This window comes from Cyrtonyx montezumae, unplaced genomic scaffold (genome assembly GCF_038088225.1).
Source record: "Cyrtonyx montezumae isolate F1298 unplaced genomic scaffold, pur_monq_1.0 scaffold_4, whole genome shotgun sequence".
Lineage (NCBI taxonomy): Eukaryota > Metazoa > Chordata > Aves > Galliformes > Odontophoridae > Cyrtonyx > Cyrtonyx montezumae.
In genome coordinates this window covers 22,147,476-22,167,941 of record NW_027072045.1, presented here as the reverse complement: position 1 = coordinate 22,167,941, position 20,466 = coordinate 22,147,476, and the positions used below count along the sequence as shown (strand labels likewise).

The following is a 20,466-nucleotide window of genomic DNA, read 5'->3' as shown; positions in this document are numbered from 1 at the left end:
AGTGTAGGGTCTGGTGCCCCTACTAAGCTAGTTAGGTCTTTGCCTTAAAATTTTTTGAAAGGGATTATGTAGAGTGCAGAAGAAACAAAGGATCTTGAGAGAATGTGTCAGCACAGTGTTGAAGATGAACTGGAAAACATTGTTATTCTTAAGAATGATTGCAGTTTGTGCAGAACTAGGTGTCTTTAATAGCTCTAAGAGTGGACCAGTGCTGGCATGCACTTTGGCTGCATTCAGGATCCTGAGTGGATATTTTGTTGTACAGACTAAGGTCCACATTGCTGTTGATAGTTCCAAGATGAGCTAGTGCAATAACTTGGGTGTGGTTTTGAATTGAAATGCAGGTATTGTAGAGTAGTTTATTCTCTCTCAGGATACAGTCCTGTATCTGTTGCCACTGATGTCTGTGACTCGCATATCCTTAGCTAGAATCAGACTAGTTTCCTAGGAGGTTCTTTTCTAGTCATTACTAGTATCTGTAGCCTGAAGTAAGAGCTGGATAACACCGATCTCAGAAATATGACTGCAAATTATACTTGATTCTTCAGTTCTGTCTTTTAAGAGTACTGCTTTCCACTTTGTCTCTCAGTCCTCTCAGTAACATCTGTCCAATAAACTAAATAATTTATTCAGAGTTATTTAGATAAGCATTTTTCTAGAAGACAATTTGATCCTAGATAAAATGAAATTGTTTCCATAATTTTAACTAAATTTGGTTCTGGAGTTAAGTAACTGAATTGTAAGTGTCATCTGTAAGATACAAGGATGTTTTAAAAAGAACATTCTTGTTCTACAGGAAGAAATTGCAAAGTATGATAGAATATGTGAAGAAGCATATACTAGATCTAAGGATAATAAGATTCTACACATTAAACACTGGCTTGATTCCCCTTGGCCTGGTAAGGATTGTCCTTTCTTATATCTTGGTGTTAATATGATTGTGCTTCTGTTTTGAATCCCAAGTCTGGAATTCTTAAATGTTTTATCAGATGGTATTTCCTTAAAGTAAACGTTTAGTTTGCCACGTGAGCAGTAAATGAAACATTCTGCCAGATCAACTTGAAAGAGGATGCTTTCTTAGAAAGAAAGTATGGAAAGCAAGATACCACTTTTAAAAAGCCCTCTTTTAAGTTCACTAGAAAAGTGTTTTTCATATACTGTTGTTCCTTTGGGAAGAAGAAATAAGTCTCATGCATTTATTGAGGGATTTATGTGCCATAGGCATGTTATTGTTTACCTCTGCCCACAGAGTTGGACCTCTTTCATAAAAATTGAAAGTAGAAATAAAGCAGATCATCTTGTGCCTTTGAGTTTAAGTACTGTTGTCATGCAGGAAATGGGAATATGGTTGTCTCCCTTTGAAAAGTAAGGAACAGGTTTAGGCTGTTACTTAAAATGTCTGTTAATTGTTGTGAGTTTATGAACAAACTGTATAAAGTGTAGAAATCTCTTAATCTGTCCCTGAACACCTCACTAGATCTTTACTTCCAGGATTCTTTAACATGGATGGAGAACCCAAGAGCATGTCCTGTCCTCCAACTGGCATTTCAGAAGATCTGCTGACTCACATTGGCAACGTAGCTAGTTCAGTGCCAGTCAAAGACTTCAAAATACATGCAGGTCAGCTGGAATCTTTGTTTCTTCTAGTGGCTGTATTTCTTGCTCAGATATTGTTTTTCTGCAAATGAGATGCTATTGGGCTTCTCCCAAAGAGGAAAATGCCTGTGACTTTTATTTTACCTCTTCTACCCTAGTGTCAGGGAGAATGTGACAGTTGAGGTTCTCACTGCTTGTTCTTGTTCTTTCAGTGTCACACTGCTTCTGTTCCCTACCTCCTTAAAATAGATTTTTCTCAGAGGGAGGTTAAACTCTTTGTAGCGTTAAGTTAGAAATCCTTTAATTTGTCAAATCCTTGTGGAAAAAATGCTACCCCTGTGCAGCTTATTGGAGAGACTTACTGGGAAGTAAGGTATCCATCTCAGAAAACACTATGCATGCCTTTAGAAATGCTAAAAGCAGTGTTAATTTGAGGTTCACTTCAGACACTTTTCTTGCAGTTAGACAGTTTTCTGCTCAGAAATATAGCTTGATCTTTTCAGGCTTGGCGACACTGCTGATATGCTATCAGAATAATTTTAGTACAGCTGAAAGAACTCTGCGTGGGCAAATTCAGACAGTTTTCCTTTCAACTTAGCATTTAGTGTTGGTAGCATGAATCTAGCTTCTTCTCCAAAAGAAGGACCCTTCTTGGTCTGAATGGCTTCCATTCTGAATTGAGCATCGATTATAGTAAAAAGCTAAATGTGCCTGTCACACTGGGGAGCTCCTGGCATTGTGTCAGACTTCTTAGTAATTCCTTCTACTTCCTGGTCAGGTTGAAGTCTAACAGCTCTACAGGCAGCAAAGTTACGTTCATTCCCTGGGGAAACATGGAACTGCTTTGTTTAGGGAAAATTTTTCTTTTATTGGCTAACCAATGTACTTAGGATGAAAACAAAGAGCTGTTGTTTTTGTTTTGTTTTCTTGGCAAAATCTCCAGATGCGTTTTCATCTCCAGAATCACCCATTGAGGAATAAAGTGTCTGCTGAAGATGTTCCCTGTGTTTATGTTCCTCTGGAGTAAATATGGCTACAAGTAATGATAATAGGGCATTACTAGTTATCAACAGCAAGCTCATTGAGCAGATACAACTAAAGGCAAACTTTAAAACTGTTCTAGGTATTTGTGCACTTTGTTGGTGATGCTGTAATCTTAAACTATAGTCAGCCAATAAAATTTAGTATTAGGGTTTCTAACTGAAAAGGCAGCCTCTCTTTATTAACTTGACCTTGACAGTAAGTATTATTTGCCATTATAATTATTCCACTTGGGCAAATAACCCTCTAACTTAGGTCTCCTAGATTCTTTTTACAGAGTTTAAAAGGCCACAAGAAAAAAAAATGGGAAGAGCACCTTCAAAGTACCTTGGCCTTTCACTAGGAAAAAAAAGCTTTGTGTCTCTCTGTCTTTTCAAAAAAAGTGGGAGCTGTTTTATTTTTTCAAGTGTATAGTATGTTCTGTGGAAGAGACAATTTTCAAGATTTTCTTATTTAAATAGGGACAATTTCTAAGAGAGTAGTTTTACATGGAGAGGAAGCAGAGTGATTTTTGTAAAGATTGTGAAAGTAACAAAGGGAAGAATGGGAAAATAGCGAATAGAATAGCTTGCCAAAAACATCAGTGCAAATGTGCAAATAAGATAGTGTTAAGTGACACTGAATTCACTACGCTCATACAGCCTCAGCTGGAGGCACCTCTATGTAACTTCAAAGGGTATTTTAATTCCATTAAAAATGGCAGTGTTGCAACTTGTAATTTGGCTCACTAGTGTATAATCTTCACTTGTAAAAAAAAAAAAAAAAAAAAAACAACAACCAAACAATAACAATGGCAATTAAATAAACAACAAAGCAAACAGAAAACCTATCCCAAAACCAACTGAAACTTTTCAGCTACCAACTGAAAATCCTTTTTCAGCTAAGACGATGTCCTATTTATATAGTATTCATCATATTGATTAATTTTGCCTGTTTCTTTGTAGTACCTTTGTAATCCTATAAGATAAATGGCAAGAGAGAATGAGAGTGAGAAAGAGAGAAGAATCCTATAGTTGACATTTTCAGTCTTTTACAGAACAGTACTTGGTGGTTGAAATGTGAAAATAAATGTTTAGGAAGAAGTATCTGACCATGAGTCATTCCTATTGTCCTCATTAGTTTCTGGCAGCCAATCTTATTTTCTTCTGCTAGGACAAGGTATGAACAATGTACAAACCTCGCCTAAGAAACAAGTTATTTTACTTTGCTAGCAATTCAGACCTAGAACTAATATGGTCTACAAAGTGAATCTTGGTTTAACTGGACTGCAGCTATTCTGCATTTCATGAAGACAGCAGATCAGCAGCTCAGACTAAAAGAAGCAGTCTGAGTTTGATGAGTTCTCCCGTTCCAGCATATTGTAGCCAGTGGGGAAAGTGGTGAATGTAATGCGAATGTTAAGTATCTCTGAAGTAGATCCATTGATTTCTGATCTTTATTCTAATAGGACTCTCCCGGATTTTGAGAGCCCGCTTGGAAATGACCAAGAACAGGGTTGTTGACTGGGCCTTGGCAGAGTACATGGCTTTTGGCTCTTTTTTGAAAGAAGGGATTCATGTCCGACTGAGTGGACAAGACGTGGAGAGGGGTACTTTTAGGTGAGTACTGAGATAACTGTTACAAGTTGTCCCATACTTCATGAAACGTGTTAGCAATTTTTAAACAATAAGGTCTTATGAGGGAAGAGTGAAGCTGAGGCTATTCAGCATCAGTCTTAATGTCATAGATTCTAGCAGTTTGTTTCCTGTGCCTGTAAATTGAGCATTTCAAAGAGTAGTATTTTAAGGTAGAATAAATGTTTTTAGATATTTTCTTCCTTTTCTGAATGAAAAGCAGAAATTCTTTCTTTCTACTTTTCAAGTAGAAATTCTACTACAATCCATCTAATTGCTGAAAACAAGGAGAAGGGCATTTGCTGCTACAAATTCTCAAGTCTTTAAATACCACTCTAGTGGTGGCTGCTTGAAATTCCACTATCCTGTGAACAAATATCTTGCCAGTTGGCAAGGCTCTTCTAAATGAAACAAGATCCTTTGTTCTGAGACTCTTAAAGACTGTGGAGCATGAATGAATGGTAAATCTCATCACTAGATAAAATATACAGTTCTTGCTACCTTACCTGCCTCTCCATGGAGTAAAATCTTAATGATGTATTTAATTGAACGCTTTGATGCGAAACCTACTGCTGGGGTGAGTTAACTAGCAGCTGTACTAAGCTTCATTGTGAATGCTTGCAGGATAAAAAGAAGTCTTGATGCTTGACTTCTGTTGTGCAGTGCAGTATTCTGTTTCTGTGCTGAGCTTCATTTGGTATCCAGTCACTGGACTTTTTTTTTTTCCACTCACATTCTAATGACAGTTTAACAAAATCCTTCAGACAAGGCATCAAAACAAAGGTGAAAACCTGGAGATTCCCCTCTCTCATCCTCCCAAGTTTCTCATCATCCCTGATTTCAGTACTAGGGTCTTGTAAATGGCAAGCACCTCCTGGGAGAGGAATGCACATTTTATTGTTCAGCAAGCTAACTACCTAATTCTGGTGAGTGCTTAGTTAGGTCTGACACACACCTATAGACTTGTCTTAAGAAGACTGGTTCTCTGTATTCCCAGTTCTCTAACTGGTGGAAGAGGAATTTCCAGACCTACTGTCCAGATTTTCTCAGTGTTTAAGATGAAAATAGTTGTTGTGATCACAGAAATACAGAGAAAACATAAAACAAATGTTGCAAAGAAAAGTTATTTTGACTAAGACTACCTGAAAATTACTATCATACATGGGTTTTATTTTTCAGCCTTTAAAAAATAATTTAAAAGGTATTTGTGTAATGAGACTTGATTTTGTACCATTCTGATGTTGTCAGACTGACAACTATATTACCACAGCAAAATCTGACCTGCATGGGCTACAAAGGTTGCTCTGAAAGTAACGCCTCCTATTTTATTATGTTGGCCAGCAATGCCAGAGGCAAATGGTGGTGGTATGGCAGTAGAGGTTGAACCTTTCCACCAGTATTCCGTTATATTTTGTTGCTGTATGACAGATGGCAGCAGAGGATCAGTCTGACAAAATGGCGTCTGACATGAAGCAAACATGTGGAATTAAATTTCTCCATGTGGAAAAAATGGCACCCATTCCCATCTGCTGATGCTTACTAGAAGTTTTAGAGACCAAACAGTGGATGTGAGCACAATGAGGCATTGGGTGGTACATTTCAGCAACGGTGACAACGGTGTGAAAGACAAGCTGTGTTATGGTTTGCCACGCACAGCTGTCACACCATGAAATGAAGAGCTCTTGTTCATCACTGCCAAAAATACACAGCTAATGGTGGTAACTGCATTGAAAAAGTGTTTGAGGGAGCAAATTCTCAACCACAAAACAGTTTTATTGAGTTCTTTGTGTCTGTTGTCATTTCCATGGAAATAAATAAGGAGGCATTACTTTTGGAGCAACCTGGCTATCAACCTATGCTCGTTGTAATCAGCCTTTGCTGAGGAAATACAGCTTAACATTCAAGAAGCTTATCTCTTGACTATGCTCCTTATCTTCATCTGAATGACAAAACCAAAATGATAGTTTCAAAATAATTTCTACTATAACAGAAGTTCTGTGTATTTTCTCCTTTCTACCCCTCTGCCTGTGTTAATCTTCAGAGACTTTTCCTGGTTTTATTTCATTGACTTATAAATAGATTTCAGAGCTCTTCTGCTAGCATTCATTACAGTAAAGGGAAACACAAAAGGACTCAGTCTTTGGTTCAGTATTGGCAGCTATACAACACACAGTAGTTGTTGCTAGTATAATAACTGTCCTTCTGTTAGCAGTCATAAAGCTGGACATATTGGTGTGATTCACTCAGTTAGTCTGCTCGGAGAGTTAATGAATTGCAGTAATTACTTCAGTCATCTCTGTTTTGATAGTGCTCCTTGGTGCCCCATTCTAATGCTGATTAATGGTGTTCCAGAGAACTGTAAATGGTGTGAATGGAAATAGCAGGAAAGAAGATGAAACTGTTTCAAGTGCTGGTGCCTAGATTAGATTAGATTATTTTTTGTGAGAAAGGTAAACAATTGTCTTAAGGAAAATATAAACGGCATTTTCCACATGGGAGAGTAAAATGTTATAGTAATATTTTTTTCCATTTGATTTTTAATTTCTGTCAGTCTATAACATTGTATAACAACACCCTGCCTCCACCTTGCCACCCTTCCTGTTCTGCTTGTGATGAAGTGCTTTGAATTTCCTTGCATGCTTGAGAACAGACTTGAATAGTCTGTGGAAGTCCACATGGTGCAGTAGCTGTATCTAGACAATCATTGCTAGATTTCAACCAAACTACTGTGTTGTCTAGGCCAGAGAGAACTGTTGCTTGCATACTTTCTAGAATGTAACTTTGAATGTTTAACTTTGAAAACAGCACTGTTAAAACCCAAAGTTTTCTTAGCTAACAGATTTCAACAACTCTTTGCAGCCATCGCCATCATGTGCTTCATGATCAAGAAGTTGACAAAAGAACGTGTGTTCCCATGAACCACCTCTGGGAGCAGCAGGCCCCCTATACTGTGTGCAACAGCTCCCTTTCCGAATATGGTGTCTTAGGTATGTCTTGGGGTAACTATCTGAGATTCACTTATGTTCAAATAGGTCACAAGATGTAGGCATTGATGACTGCTAACTCAGAGGATTTGTTTTTTCAGATTTTGCTGTAAAGCAGCTAAGCTTCTTGGCCTACCCAATTTTGCTTTGCTACTTGAATTTGTCAACCTTCAAAACAAATAAATGGGTCCCTCTGCTAGCAACATTTGAAAACAAACGTTGCTTTTGTTGTATTTCAATGTTACTGCATCACTATCAGTTTTGATTCAGCTGGGAGCGAGGAAGTACAAAACAAGGATGTAAAATCCAATCCAAAGGCTGATTAAAGGTTCCTAATAACCTGATAAAAGGTTCCTAAAAGCTAACAATACTGATAACTTTAATCACTGAGAATTTCAAATCCCTCATGTATGAAGCCTTCTCTAATAATAAAGGGCATTTAATTTGCAGAAGCAGTGGATAAGTGATGATTACTTTGCTACAACTGCTACATTCCTGTGTTGAAATGAGTTTATATTTAATTTTGTGCTTCCTTGCTAACTTTTGCATATCGTCCTTCTCAGATATGTTTATATTTCTGTATTGTATCTATACAGTGACAGTCTGTGTGAACATAGCTCCTCTAACTAAATGCTTAGCAGGAAGAGACATTAGAATTGTTACCTGCCTAGCTGGTAACAGCATTGTTTTAGTATCTGGAAAAGTGAGTGAATGTTTGCTATTGAAGGAGTTAGTTGGTTCTTCATGAGTAGTAAAGCAGGGAGAAAAAAATCAACGATTTTTATTTTTTTCAACCTCCTACTTCTCTGTGTAAGAGTGTTACACAGAAATAGTTTGCAGTTAAGTGTTCTGAAGTATTTGGAGGAGGATGCAAAGCAAAAAAAGTGCTAAAAAGATTTTAACTTACGACTTTGTGAATATGCAGTACCTCAGAAGCATTTTGGGAATTCCCTTTGTTTCTGTGAATTAAGAGTAAGTGAAAATTGACCAAATGGATTGAACAGCTCAGCACAGTAAAACTGCAGATTGTTTCCTGGAAAGGTGGGTAAGCCAAGGGCTGGCACCTGTCCAGAATTGTGAACTTTGAGCCAAGTTATTGTTGAGCTGGTTAGGAACTGCTGGAGTGTAACCACTCCGTTAAAAAAAATAACAAGATTGTTTCTTCTTAGGACACAAAGGCAGTCTTGTTATAGCTCAAAGAGTTGCTTATGTTTTGTATACAGGAAGCAATGAAGTGTTTATATTAGGGCATTAAATCTGAGTATTTAACAACCTCTATGAACTCAGTTAGACATCTTATGTCTACTGTTTTTAGCTATCTCCAGATTATTACAATTTAGTTGTGTGTCCTCTCATCTTGTTACGTATTTTTCCTTTCATTGAAACTGAATGTCTGGGAGAATAAGTAGTGGTTGTGTGAAGTCATTTAAACAAAGAAGTCTGTCTGCATTTATTTGCTAATGAAGATAGAAAAGCTGAACTAACTGGTGCTCTACGTACTGTCTCTTCAGCATTTTTAAAATGTGTAAGGATCTCCACTCTTTTTTTACCACCCTCAAAATGACTTGTGTGTTGTTGATTCTCCATCCTGGAGGAGCAGTTTCTCTGGCAGGTTCCATCACTGGCTTTGAGAGGTCTTGGGCTGTCATGTCCTATACTGGGAATTTCCAGAGAACATCCTAGCATGATCAGCTTGAAACTAGTACATAGTTCAGCACTGATGTACAGCTTTTTTTTGAGGGGGAGTTAATGTTTAAAATGCAAGACAATGGGAAAAGGGCAGGTATTGTTTAAAACTTCTTTTTTTATTTTTACAATACACTGCTAGGATGAAATATGTAATGTTAACGCTCATTCAGAACAACACTTTTTTTTTTTGCTTAGGACTAACAAGTATTATTGTCTATCAGAAATGGTGCTGGGGGAGTAGGACATACTAACCAAGGAACAGGTTCTCAACGGCCCTACATGATCCCTACAAAGAGCCCTACACAGAGCTCTAAGGCATAAGTCTTTCTGAGTCAGCCACCAGATAGGTGTGAAGTTTTTCCTGGTCTGTGATCATGTTTTGAAAGGATGAGTGGTGTACCCATGTTAGTCCATGTGCTTGGATTTTGCAAAAAACATAGCATATCCTTGTCTTTGTAACTTTCCTCATTCTGCCATTTTATCCATGCATTGACAAGCCATCCGTGGCCATTAGTTAACATTCATGCCTTAAATCCTTTTGCAATCATACTGAGTTAAGCTGCAGCCTTACTTATGTCAGCTGGAAAAAAGTACAGTTCTTATGACAATGATGCAAAGTGCTAGGGGGAAAAACACAGCATGTTATGCTGCGTAAGCTGCCACTTTGCTTGAAACCACCTCTTTCTCTGCCAGAGTGACAAAAACAGTAAGGGAGCACAGCAGGAACTGGCCTAATAGAAACGAGCATTTCTGCTATGCCTGTCATCTAGGGACCTTAATGAACTTCAACAATTAAAACATTAGTTTTGCAACCTTAATCAAGTGCTGTATATTTTTCCTGTGCCTTCCTCTCTGTTCAGAAGATTATCAAACTGCTGCATTGGGTCCTGGTCCTGTGTGCCCTGATATGCTTCCAGCCCTGAGAGGCTGCTGGGAGCTGAGGAGCTGGCTGGGGGCACTCACCACGTTTTGGGTGGTGCGGTTTCTTCTTTTAAAGCTACATCTTGAGCCTGATCGTCTTGGTACTAGGCTTCCTCTTAGCTTAAGACTGTTCCCTGGGTGTGTATTTATGTAAGAATTTATCCTTTATAATCATAAAGTTTGCATAGGATTGTGAAGAAATGCTTAGTTCTGAGCTCTGCAAGCACAACAGTACAAGTCACTGCAACAGTTGTAGGATTTTTTTGTTTGTTTGTTTGTTTTATTTTTTTAAATTCAGGCTCTTTAGTCTGAAATTAAGCCCTCTTAAGGGAACTCAGTAGGAGCCTGCTCCCCTGCAGTTCCCATCTCATCTTTAGAACTGTGAAGTCTTTCTAGCTCTAGTCATCTTCCCTGACCTGTATCCATCTGGTACCTTCAAAAAATTCTTTTCAGGGAGAGCACTTTGCCCTGTCCTGAGCTGCCCACATTACAGCTGTCTAGACATCTTTGCAGCAATATATTTTTTTATCTATATATCTAGCACTTCAGATCTTGTTCTTTTAATAGTTTTCAGGATATACAGCTAGAAGCAGTAATTCTTGGCAAACTTCTTAGTGATTATGGTAATTGCTGATCAAACATCTTAAATGTAAAGAACTCTCATTGTAATATGCATGGTGGAAAATGAGTTCTGAGATACCAAAGATGTGTGCAGCACAGATATGTGTTTTGTGAACAGTAGTCCTTGTCACGTTGATTTCAAAATATTAATCAGAAAGTATAGATTACATTTGGATATCCTTTCCCAACTATTTCTATGGCTGTCAGAAAGCTTGCAAAAGGTATCAATGTTAGAATCACAGCCTTAAAATTCAGCTTCACCTGGAACAGCGCTACCTTCTAGAGGTTATTAGCACAAAGTGAGCAACAAGGTTGGTAGTGATAAATCACACTTTTTTTCCATATGAAATTTTAGGGTTGACTTAACTATAGGAAACACAATTATGTGTGCTTTGACCAAGTTTTGAATTCACATGCAACGCCATGCTCTTCTAAAGGCACTGTGTGGTTATTGATAACTTGAAGTCAGGACCCCAGATTTTTCTTTTCTAAAAGCTAGATTACCCCATTTTTACAGGAAGCAGCAAATGCACAAATAAGCCTTGAACATATTGCATATTTTTTCAACCATGTCACCCAATCAGTAGAAATGGTCTCTTAATGCTTGCGTAAAATTAGAATGGGATTCTATCCTACCTAGGGAAATCTGTTTTTCAGATACCTTTGGGAACTTGTGTTGAAGGAGTTGGGTAATTTTTTTTTTTTTTACTGTTTACATTGCGCTAAAAACAATAGATTCACACAAATAAGGAGAACAGGGTTATAAAATATTTTGTAAAAGAAAGGCCATTCAAGCAGTTAGGCCAGAGGAATGGTCAGCAAAAGTCATCTTCTTTGGTAATGCACTGTCACAGGAACATAAAAGCTCAAAGACAATCTGGCTAACTTCTCAGTCTTCTTTTGGCCTCGTAATGTACCCATTTCTTTTTGGTGAGAACGTGAGCATCTGCTGGAGTCATGGGTGGATTGTTCAGAGTTCACTCCGGAATCTAAGTGACTTAAAAATTTCACGCCATGGAGATGGTAAAATAAAATGCTGGGTAGGAATCACCAAAGAGTGTACTAGAAGACTCATAAATCTAGTATTTTAAACATTTTATTTCCACGAATAAACAATCTCATTTGGAGATGGTAGTTTACCCTGTGGTTGTCTATCCACTAACCTTTCAGGAAGGTTTGTATACTGACCATGACTGAAGAGCATGGCGCTGAGACAGAACAAAAAAGTCCCATGGTCTCAGTTTAATTGTGGCTATCAAATTAAGCTAAAGCAACTTCAGTCTCGTGCACAGAGTACCTATGTCAAAATGTCATGTAAAATGTTGGAAGGATGTTCTTGTAGTTAGTGTTAGTTGTTTACTAGTTTCTAGTTTTGCTGGGAGTTCTCCCTGTGGAATTGGACAACCTAGTTTAAACTTTCTGTAATCATATGTTCATTAGTCCTCAATTAAAACAAACCCACAGTATTATGCTGTGTTGTGCAAGTCATAAAATTAAAAAAAAAAAATTAGGTTATTGAACTAGTCCTAGACTGTTAATAGATTTCCACAGGAGAGGATTGTATCTACCTCACTGAGCTCTTGGGAAAACTTCGCACAAAATTCTGAACTGATGTGGAGTTCTAATTGTTTGTTTAAAAATCCTATTATACTTACATGTGTGAGGAAATGCTTGAAGGACTAGAGTCCATATTGCAAAAGAGTTATTTGCTGATCCTTCTGATGGTACTGTTAAAAACTGCACTATTTATTGCAGCACTAAAAAAAATACAGTTTGTGCTCTTGATTTGGTTTTCTTTTAAATTAATTTTGTAAGAGAAATGAACAGAATTCTCATCAAGCCTTTCCTTTCTAATTCTTCTATTTTAAGCTTTGTTTCTAAGTTTTTGTTTTCTTACCAGGTGTTCCTTTTTTTTAACTCTCCTACTTATCTGGTTCTTAGGTTTTGAACTTGGCTTCGCTATGGCAAGTCCAAATGCCCTGGTGTGCTGGGAGGCCCAGTTTGGTGACTTCCACAACACGGCGCAGTGTATAATAGACCAGTTCATCAGCTCTGGGCAGGCTAAGTGGGTTCGTCACAATGGGATTGTTCTGCTCTTGCCTCATGGCATGGAAGGAATGGTAAGGGCCTCTGACTCTAATAGTTTCATACTGATGGCCAACTAAACTCCACCACACGCTCACTTCCCCTCTTCAAAGGAAGAGCAGGAGGGGAAGAAAATGTGATGGAAAAAAAAACCTTATGGGCTACAGTAAGGACAATTTAATCAAAGAAGAAATAGAGAAATAAGCAGAGGCCACATGGAAAGAAAACAGTTATTCTCTACTTTGCATTAGCAAGCAATGTTTGGCCACATATTTGGAACCAAGGCCTGAATACACATAGTAATTGTTTGAGAGGGCAGGTGTTTTTGTAATGAGAGCCCCTTTCTCAGTTTTTTATTGTTGTTGTTGGTTTTTTTTTTCTGCTGAGTGTGATGTTATATGGTATGGAATGTTCTCTTCTTTTTGTTTGGGTGAGCTGCCTTGGCCATTTCCCCCCCTCTCTTCTCGTCCACCCCCAAACTACTGTCTTTAAGGGAGTTGGAGAGAGTTTTGGTGCTTTGCCAGCACTACTCAGCACTGACCAAAATGTGTTATCAATGCTGTTCTAACCACAGTTGCAGAGGACAGTGCTGTATTGGGTTACTGTGAGGAAAATTAACTCCATCTGAACTTCATTACTAAATTCACTTGATATGAAATGATGCAAGATTCTAAAGCTTCAAAAATCACTGTCATTAGGCAACTGTAGTATAATAGGAAATTCTCAATTTTCTGGGAAGGAAAATCTTGAGAGCAGTTGACTCTCTTCTTTGGTGGCAAGCAGTAGGAAATGTACAGTGTCTTAGAGGGAAAGATCACAGGCTCTGCGTATAATGTACATTAAGTTCTTGTCAGAGGTAGACTTTTTTTTCAAATGATTAGAATTCTTTTTAAAGGTTACATATCCTAGCCTTTCATGATGTATAACTTTCTCCTTTTCAAATGTATTGACATTTGTGAATTGACACATATATATTTCTAGTTTTCTATGAGGAAAAGCATTGTATGCCACAGCAGCAGTCTCTGTCAGTAAAAATGCTTCAGATCCTTTTGCTACAAACTGCTTCATTTCCGTTCTCACAAAACAATTTAATTTTATTTCCATTCAGTTATTATCCTGTCCTGAAATACTGGGGTGCATTTGTGTCTTCTGAATGTCTTTCCATTCTCATTTATGAAAGGTCTGGTGCATTTCACAAGCGATTTGGTAAATATTTTTTAAAATATTTTAAAATATCTTTTTTTTTTTTTTTTAATTAATGAATCAGAATGGACAGCCTGCCTGTACTCTCAGCAGGAAGTGTGGTGCTCTGCAGGGAAGCACTCAGCTGAGGGGAGTTGGTTCTCTGCTACTTACAGTACATTAGTCCTTTTCTCATAGCCACTTGGCAGCTAAGACTTGTCCAGCACTTCTGAAACATGCTTATTTTGCTGCTGGTGTCAGGTGTTTTTAGAATATTTAAGAATCCCACCAGGCTGTTGAAATATGTTGCCTTCCCAGAGGAGCTTTCCATTAAAGGAGTGTTATTCTCTCTAACTACAGTGTTGGGGACAGAATGATTTGGGGAGCGGTTCATAATGGGATATGGATCCCTTCACCTCTAGGTCATGCTTGCACAGGCAAGTTGGCTGTGATTGAAAGACTCTGCTGCCAAATGGCTCCTTGGGGGCTCATCTGAAAGTAGCTAATGCATTCAGTGTAGGTCTCACCAGAGAGGTGGTCACAATAGAGATAAACCCTACTCCATCCTGTGTGGCTGTCACTTGCAATCTGACTGGCAGTGTCAGCAGAGAAATCAAAGATGGATGTGAACACCAAGGCTCTGGATTGAGGTTGTTGCTGGGGAAACCTGTGTGGGTATGCTAGGGAAGCCTCCCATGTCACTCCTGTAATTGTTTTTTAGTAACATCTCAGCTTCCAGTGTTCTCCATTGAGTGTGGTTGTGAAGCAATGTTTTTGTACGTGTCAAGACTGTACTCAGTATAGGATTTTATAGTTTTACAGCAAATAGATGTGTAAAGCAGTGGTGTGGCAATACTGGACTGTTATTGTGTACCGTGAATTTGCTGCTTCTTATCCACAAGCCCTAATATATCTGTAACTGGATTATTTAGCATCTTGAAAATGGAGACATTTCAACAGTACTTGTGAAAGGTAAAATTTGTGGCTGTGTTTCTCATACATTTCCTGTGAAGAAACTATTTTTTAATTTGATTATCATTAGTGCATGGAGTGAATCCTGCGCTTGATAGCTGAGAGAATTGTGTTGGATTAAAATAAACTACTAGTGGTCAAAACAGTGATTTTGAAGAGCACACATTAATGTTTTGACATGGAGTTATGATAACAAAGACACACAAAGAAGAAAGCATCATTAGTTTAGGAGCCATGGAGAGAGTTAAGAGGTCTAACAGTTTGTCTTCAGATTAGAATACTTGGAGACGGTCTCCAAAATGAAAGTCTGTACTAACAGTTACTGTTCAGTAACTGAGCAAGCAAAGATGGCTAGCATTAGTGATAAATAAAAAAGCACACTGCATTTTCCTTCTCACAGCTTGTTCTCATCCATTACAAATGAGGATGAGAGCAGAGATATGATTCTGTTACACCTTTTATTCTTGATATTACCCATGACTAGCATGGACTTTTTGCTAGTGAAAAATGAATCTAACAATATTTGTGCTTTAAAAGAAATTACCTTGGGTATTACTAGTGAGAAAGCAGATGTGAGTATACAGTACATTGGCAGAATGTAAAATACCTCTTGAGGCAGTAATTAATCACAGGCTAATTTGTCAGATAACGCTTACATGCATTTTGATCCATTTTAGCTGAAGTATTCATTAAGGCTATCTTGTCCTGTACTGATCACTGAACAATTTTAAGAGAGATCCTGAGCCTATGTTGGTTGCTAATTTAGCAAAGACAGTCAGCAGTTAACTTTGTGTACAGGTGTGGTTTGCCCCCACAGAAGTAAGAAACACTACAGTATACTGAGGCACAGTGTTTCTCCTCCTGACTTTCCTTCTGCTAGTTTTTGCCCAGCATTAGCCAGTTCTTTTTAATATCCAGGTGAATCTACTGCACTTTCATAGGGAAAATCGTTGGAAATCCCTGTGAAACCTGGCCTTCTCCTTTGAAAGTGTTCTATGGAAAACAAAGAATTGTAGTCTGTGTGTGCTTCATCTCCTCACTGCTGCTACCTATGACTTGGGGGCAGGTGTGCAGCCTGGTGCAGAGCTGCAAGGGCAAATGAAAGTACTTAAACACTGAGTGGTCTAACCTGGTGTCTAACTTCTGATATAACTTTTTAATGTTGTTTTAAATGATGTGATTAACAGGGTCCAGAGCATTCATCAGCCAGGCCTGAGAGGTTTCTGCAGATGAGTAATGACGATTCTGATGCTTTTCCAGTAAGTAGATTTGTCAAAAACCCTGTTCTTTTTTCTGCTCTTCACTTTTTGGACATTTATTTTGACCCAGGTTGTCTTGGCTTCATCATCAGAAAAATCATTTTATTGCCACAAATAGTGCTCAGTTATTTGGCACAAACAGTGGGGTAAGATTTAGCTGCAAGAGTTAATGTAACATTAACTTGATCCCAGTAAAAATAATGGGAGTGTGCAGTCTAGGCTGTTTCATTTCAAAGCTGAGATCATATACAATTAATCTCTGGCAGCATGATCTCTTTATGGCTCTTCCTCAGGGCCAGTGATTCTGCCTGTATATATTGCTGTGCATACTACAAATAAGTGTCTCTAGCAAATTTCTGAAGGAGGCCGTGTGAAACTACTCCTGGCTTTTTGCACTGGAGCTAAATTGTACTGCTGGGAGCATGGAAATAGGGCCAGCTTCTAAATTTAATTCAGCTGAGACCTTCATAGTTTGATCATTCATTTCTACAGATGAAGTACATAACTCTACAGACTGCTGGGTGTCTACTTCCCACTGTGGGTTTTCTATGAAGCATTGTTAAAAATTAATTGAAAAACTCAAAAATTGAAAAATGAATAAAATGTATGCATTTCAATTTTGGCCCTGATTTTGTTACCTTTGGAGTAATGATAATTCCAAAGCCACGTTCCTCCACATGTTAAGGTAATTTTTGCCAGTGTACTGGCAGAATAAAGAGCTGTTTGACACAGTATATTTAAGGACAAATTTAATTCCACATAAAAAAGAAGTTATAAATATTATCATAGGAGCTAAATAAGAATTCATAACATGAACCAGGACATCATTGTGTCGGATGCTTTATCAGTCTATACTGAGATTATTATACCTACCTATATACTTACCTATATCCATATGTGCATTTGTATGTGTGTATATTATATATATATATATATATATATATATATATATAAAACATTTCTATGTATAAAATAAATACAAAATATGTAATTTATATACCAAGATGAGGACAGGGCACCTACAAATAAATGGAGAGGGTTAACTATACTCTCAAAAAAATGAATTGCTGTTCTAAATCTTTCAAAGAGGTTTTGTTTTGTGCCTTAGACCTACTGAAGTCCTAGTTCTCCTCACCCTTCCATCCTGGATTACCCAGTTTGCTGAAATTGAAGGAAATTTTTTGCCTTTATTTTTATATAGTTGTAAGAAGAAGTAAAAACAGAAGAGTGCTTCGTAGGGATGCTTCCCAAGCTAATAATATAATCTCAAAAGAGCTCTGCTATTTGAGTTTTCTGCAAAAGGGAGTTGGTGAGAGTCAGAAATAGAAAGATGAATTTCAAGCCTTTTTTTTCTTATCTTTTTTAGATGGTTTTTCTAACGGCTTTTATATCTCTCTCAGGAGTTCAGTGAACAGTTTGAAGTTTCTCAGCTGTATGAATGCAACTGGATTGTAGTGAATTGTTCAACTCCAGCCAATTACTTTCATGTCCTCAGAAGACAGATCTTGCTGCCATTCAGAAAACCGGTAGAGTTACTCTAATGGACTTCATTATTCTAGATGTATTTACTGTCATATGAACAAGGGGTCTTTGTTTGCATATGCTGTACTGCCAAAAGGAAAAGGAATCCTTGGTGAAAAGCCTTAATTGCACACAGGTTAAAGGTGTTCTGTTTGATGGAGTGAAACTTAACTCTCACTAGAAGCCTAAAACTATATTTTCAGCTTTACCACTTTATGACTGTGCAGTCCATCAGATGGCTTTGTCAAGACGCTGATTAGCTAACAGGTTGCACAACTATAATCTGCATCTCTAATAGTTTGTGCTTCAAAAATCTGCGTCTATTTGTATAAGCAGTGACTGCAATCTTTAAAACAGGCTCTTTGTGTTTGGAGTCATAATGCTCTCTCCACTCCAGAGCCAGACCCCTTCCCTTTACTCTTTTAGAGGTGTTCTTCTCCACCATTATAGTGGCTAATACAACAGCAAGAGAAAACTTGGAAGCTCAGCTTGGTTTCCTCAGGATACATCCTCCCATCTGATCTCACATGGAGGAGTTGACCGAAGTGCTCCATCACACTGAGATATTTAACCTTTATAGATGTTGCTTATGCCTGAAATTGGATAGAGTTGCAATTATTTCCTCCTTTCAAGACCAATTATTGTGAATCCTTTTAGAGGCTAGCTGATTTCAGGCATGGCTGCTAAAACACAGATTTTTGGAGAAAACTCTGTTGACTTTTGAAGCCATTTGGCTTCTTTGTAACTTGAGGACTAAAAGTACAATTGTGGGATATTTTACTGGTTCATAGCTTGTTATTTGGTTTTATTCTTAAAGAGAGGCATAAAGCAGTGGTTTTTGAGAATCCTTATAGGGTATGAATTACCCAAATCCTTGGAATAACTGTGAAACTCCATCGGCTTTTAAAACAGGAGAAAAACACACAAAAAATGTTGTATTCTATTCATGTTAATTTTATTTATAGCATTTTCAGTTTGTGTCTTTTGTATGAACATTTTTAAGAATATTACATATAATAATTTAGATAAAGCTGCTCCTCAGTGCTGGACTTTTTTTTGTTTGTTTTTACAGCTGATCATTTTGACACCCAAATCACTGCTGAGGCACCCAGAAGCTAAATCCAGTTTTGATGAAATGATGTCTGGTAAGTGGTGTTAAAAATATTACGAACAAATAATCAGGTATATGAAGTTATATGTAGGATTGAAAATATGAAGAAGAGCACCTGTTCTGGGGAGTTTGCCCTTTCCCTTGGCTTAATTCAGCTACTGTTGACAGCACCAAAAGATAATGTATTTATTACAATATCATTTTGCAGATGTAACATCAAAAAGTGAAGGAAGAGGTCTTGCTGTGTGTGGGCTAGAATATATTAGAGTGGCATGAGGAAAGCATAGTGGATGATTAAAAATAGTTGCTCATAGTGAATGTGCTTAGCTGTGTTGTGGTCTGTTTCAGATTCTAGCTGGTGTCTTGATTGCTGTCAGAAAAATATAACTGCTCAGTTTTTTTAAAGCGTGTTATAGTGTATAAACATATGGAAATGTTGCACTATCTCCTTCTTGTAAATCAGTGAAGTTTGCTTTCCAAGCAAATAAATTTGCAAGTTTAAGTTACTGCTCAAATGTTTTTTGGAATGAGTCAAATTAGAAACCTTGTGGGGATTGTGATTTGTCTTTTACTTTATTTTATTTTTTAATGAGAGCCCCCTCTACTTCAGAGGTAGGAGGATAACCTTCAATAGTTGCCAAAATTCACAGTTAATAGCCGGTTCTGACTACTTTCATGTTCCTGCTGTCTTGTTGACAGCAAGAAGTATTGCTGACTCTCAGCTAACTTTTTTTTTTTTGCTTTGTTTTTAACTGAAAGGTGAGACAGCTGACCCAGTGAAGCACAGATTCAGTGTTTTTTAATGATGAATTCTACTGTTCAGTGAGACAGGATAATTCTGACATAAATCAGTTCCTTTTTCATGTTTGTGTTGTTGCTTTTCTCCTCCCAAGATAAATGGTTCTTCAAACAGTAGCTTATTCTCCTAGTAAGTGGGTGTGCTTATTCCAACAGGGAGGTCATGCTGCTGTCTGCTACCTTGCAGCTGTTTAATGTGGGAATAACTTTAATCAATCATAGCAAGGACCAAAGAAAAGGATCTTCTAAACAATCAAGTCCCCCTTTATGCCAGTGCGGGATTGCTGCCTTTCATACCTTTCTGTTTCATATATCCCTAGCAAACTGTTCTCTTGGGTAGAGGATACCACAGGGGAAAAGATAGCTTGCAGTCAGGTTATGAAACTGAAATTGTATCATCAATTACACATATGGATCAATACTGTGCTAATTCTTCCTTTAGCTCAGGCTGTTTTAGCTCTCAAACAGAGGTTTAAATTACATAAATATATGCTGGTAATATGTGTGTCTAAATATTTCTGCAGTTACCATATATATTTGCATTATGAAAGGTGAGTGTTGTTTGTTAATGTAGCTGGTAGGCAGCTAAGCACCACCCAGCTCTTCTCCCCCTCACAGTGGGGTGGGGAGAAAATGGGAGCAAAGAAAACTACAATGTTGAGATTAAATATATATACATATATATATATTTACTAAGACAAAAAAAGAAAAATACCAGTAATTATAGAAATGCATATATATATGTAGATTACACTGAAAATAATGCCTCCCATTTATCTATGTGGAAGCTACAACAGTTACAAAGAGCACAGTAACACTGTTTGATGGATCAGATTCTCATCTACAAAGCCTTATTTTTCAACGTAGTCACCACCATTATTATGCATTTTTGTCAGTGATGAATAGGAGCCTGCATACTGCACTTGTAGAAGTCTGCACCAGTGCAGGTAAACCACTGTTTCATGGCTGCTCTGACAGTGTTGCTTCTAGGAAAAAGTTGCCCATGCAGTCTACCTTTCATTGTCTCAAACAGACAGAAGTCAGAAGGTGACAAATCTGGGCTATACAGTGGG

At 37.7% G+C, this 20,466-nt stretch overlaps 1 protein-coding gene across 3 annotated transcripts in view; it reads left to right on the top strand.

The window, feature by feature from the left end:
• Positions 1-20,466, top strand: part of OGDHL (oxoglutarate dehydrogenase L) — a 46,951-nt gene that overhangs the window by 22,944 nt on the left and 3,541 nt on the right. Inside the window, exons 12-19 of one of the 3 annotated variants that reach the window (XM_065746061.1) lie at positions 797-899; positions 1,492-1,620; positions 4,085-4,235; positions 7,110-7,237; positions 12,407-12,585; positions 15,892-15,963; positions 17,364-17,489; positions 18,557-18,629. In XM_065746061.1, the coding sequence (XP_065602133.1) occupies positions 797-899; positions 1,492-1,620; positions 4,085-4,235; positions 7,110-7,237; positions 12,407-12,585; positions 15,892-15,963; positions 17,364-17,489; positions 18,557-18,629 (961 nt within the window). Of the gene's footprint in view, positions 1-796; positions 900-1,491; positions 1,621-4,084; positions 4,236-7,109; positions 7,238-12,406; positions 12,586-15,891; positions 15,964-17,363; positions 17,490-18,556; positions 18,630-20,466 lie in introns of those variants that run through there. The other 2 variants (XM_065746063.1, XM_065746064.1) reach the window with 2 other exon arrangements.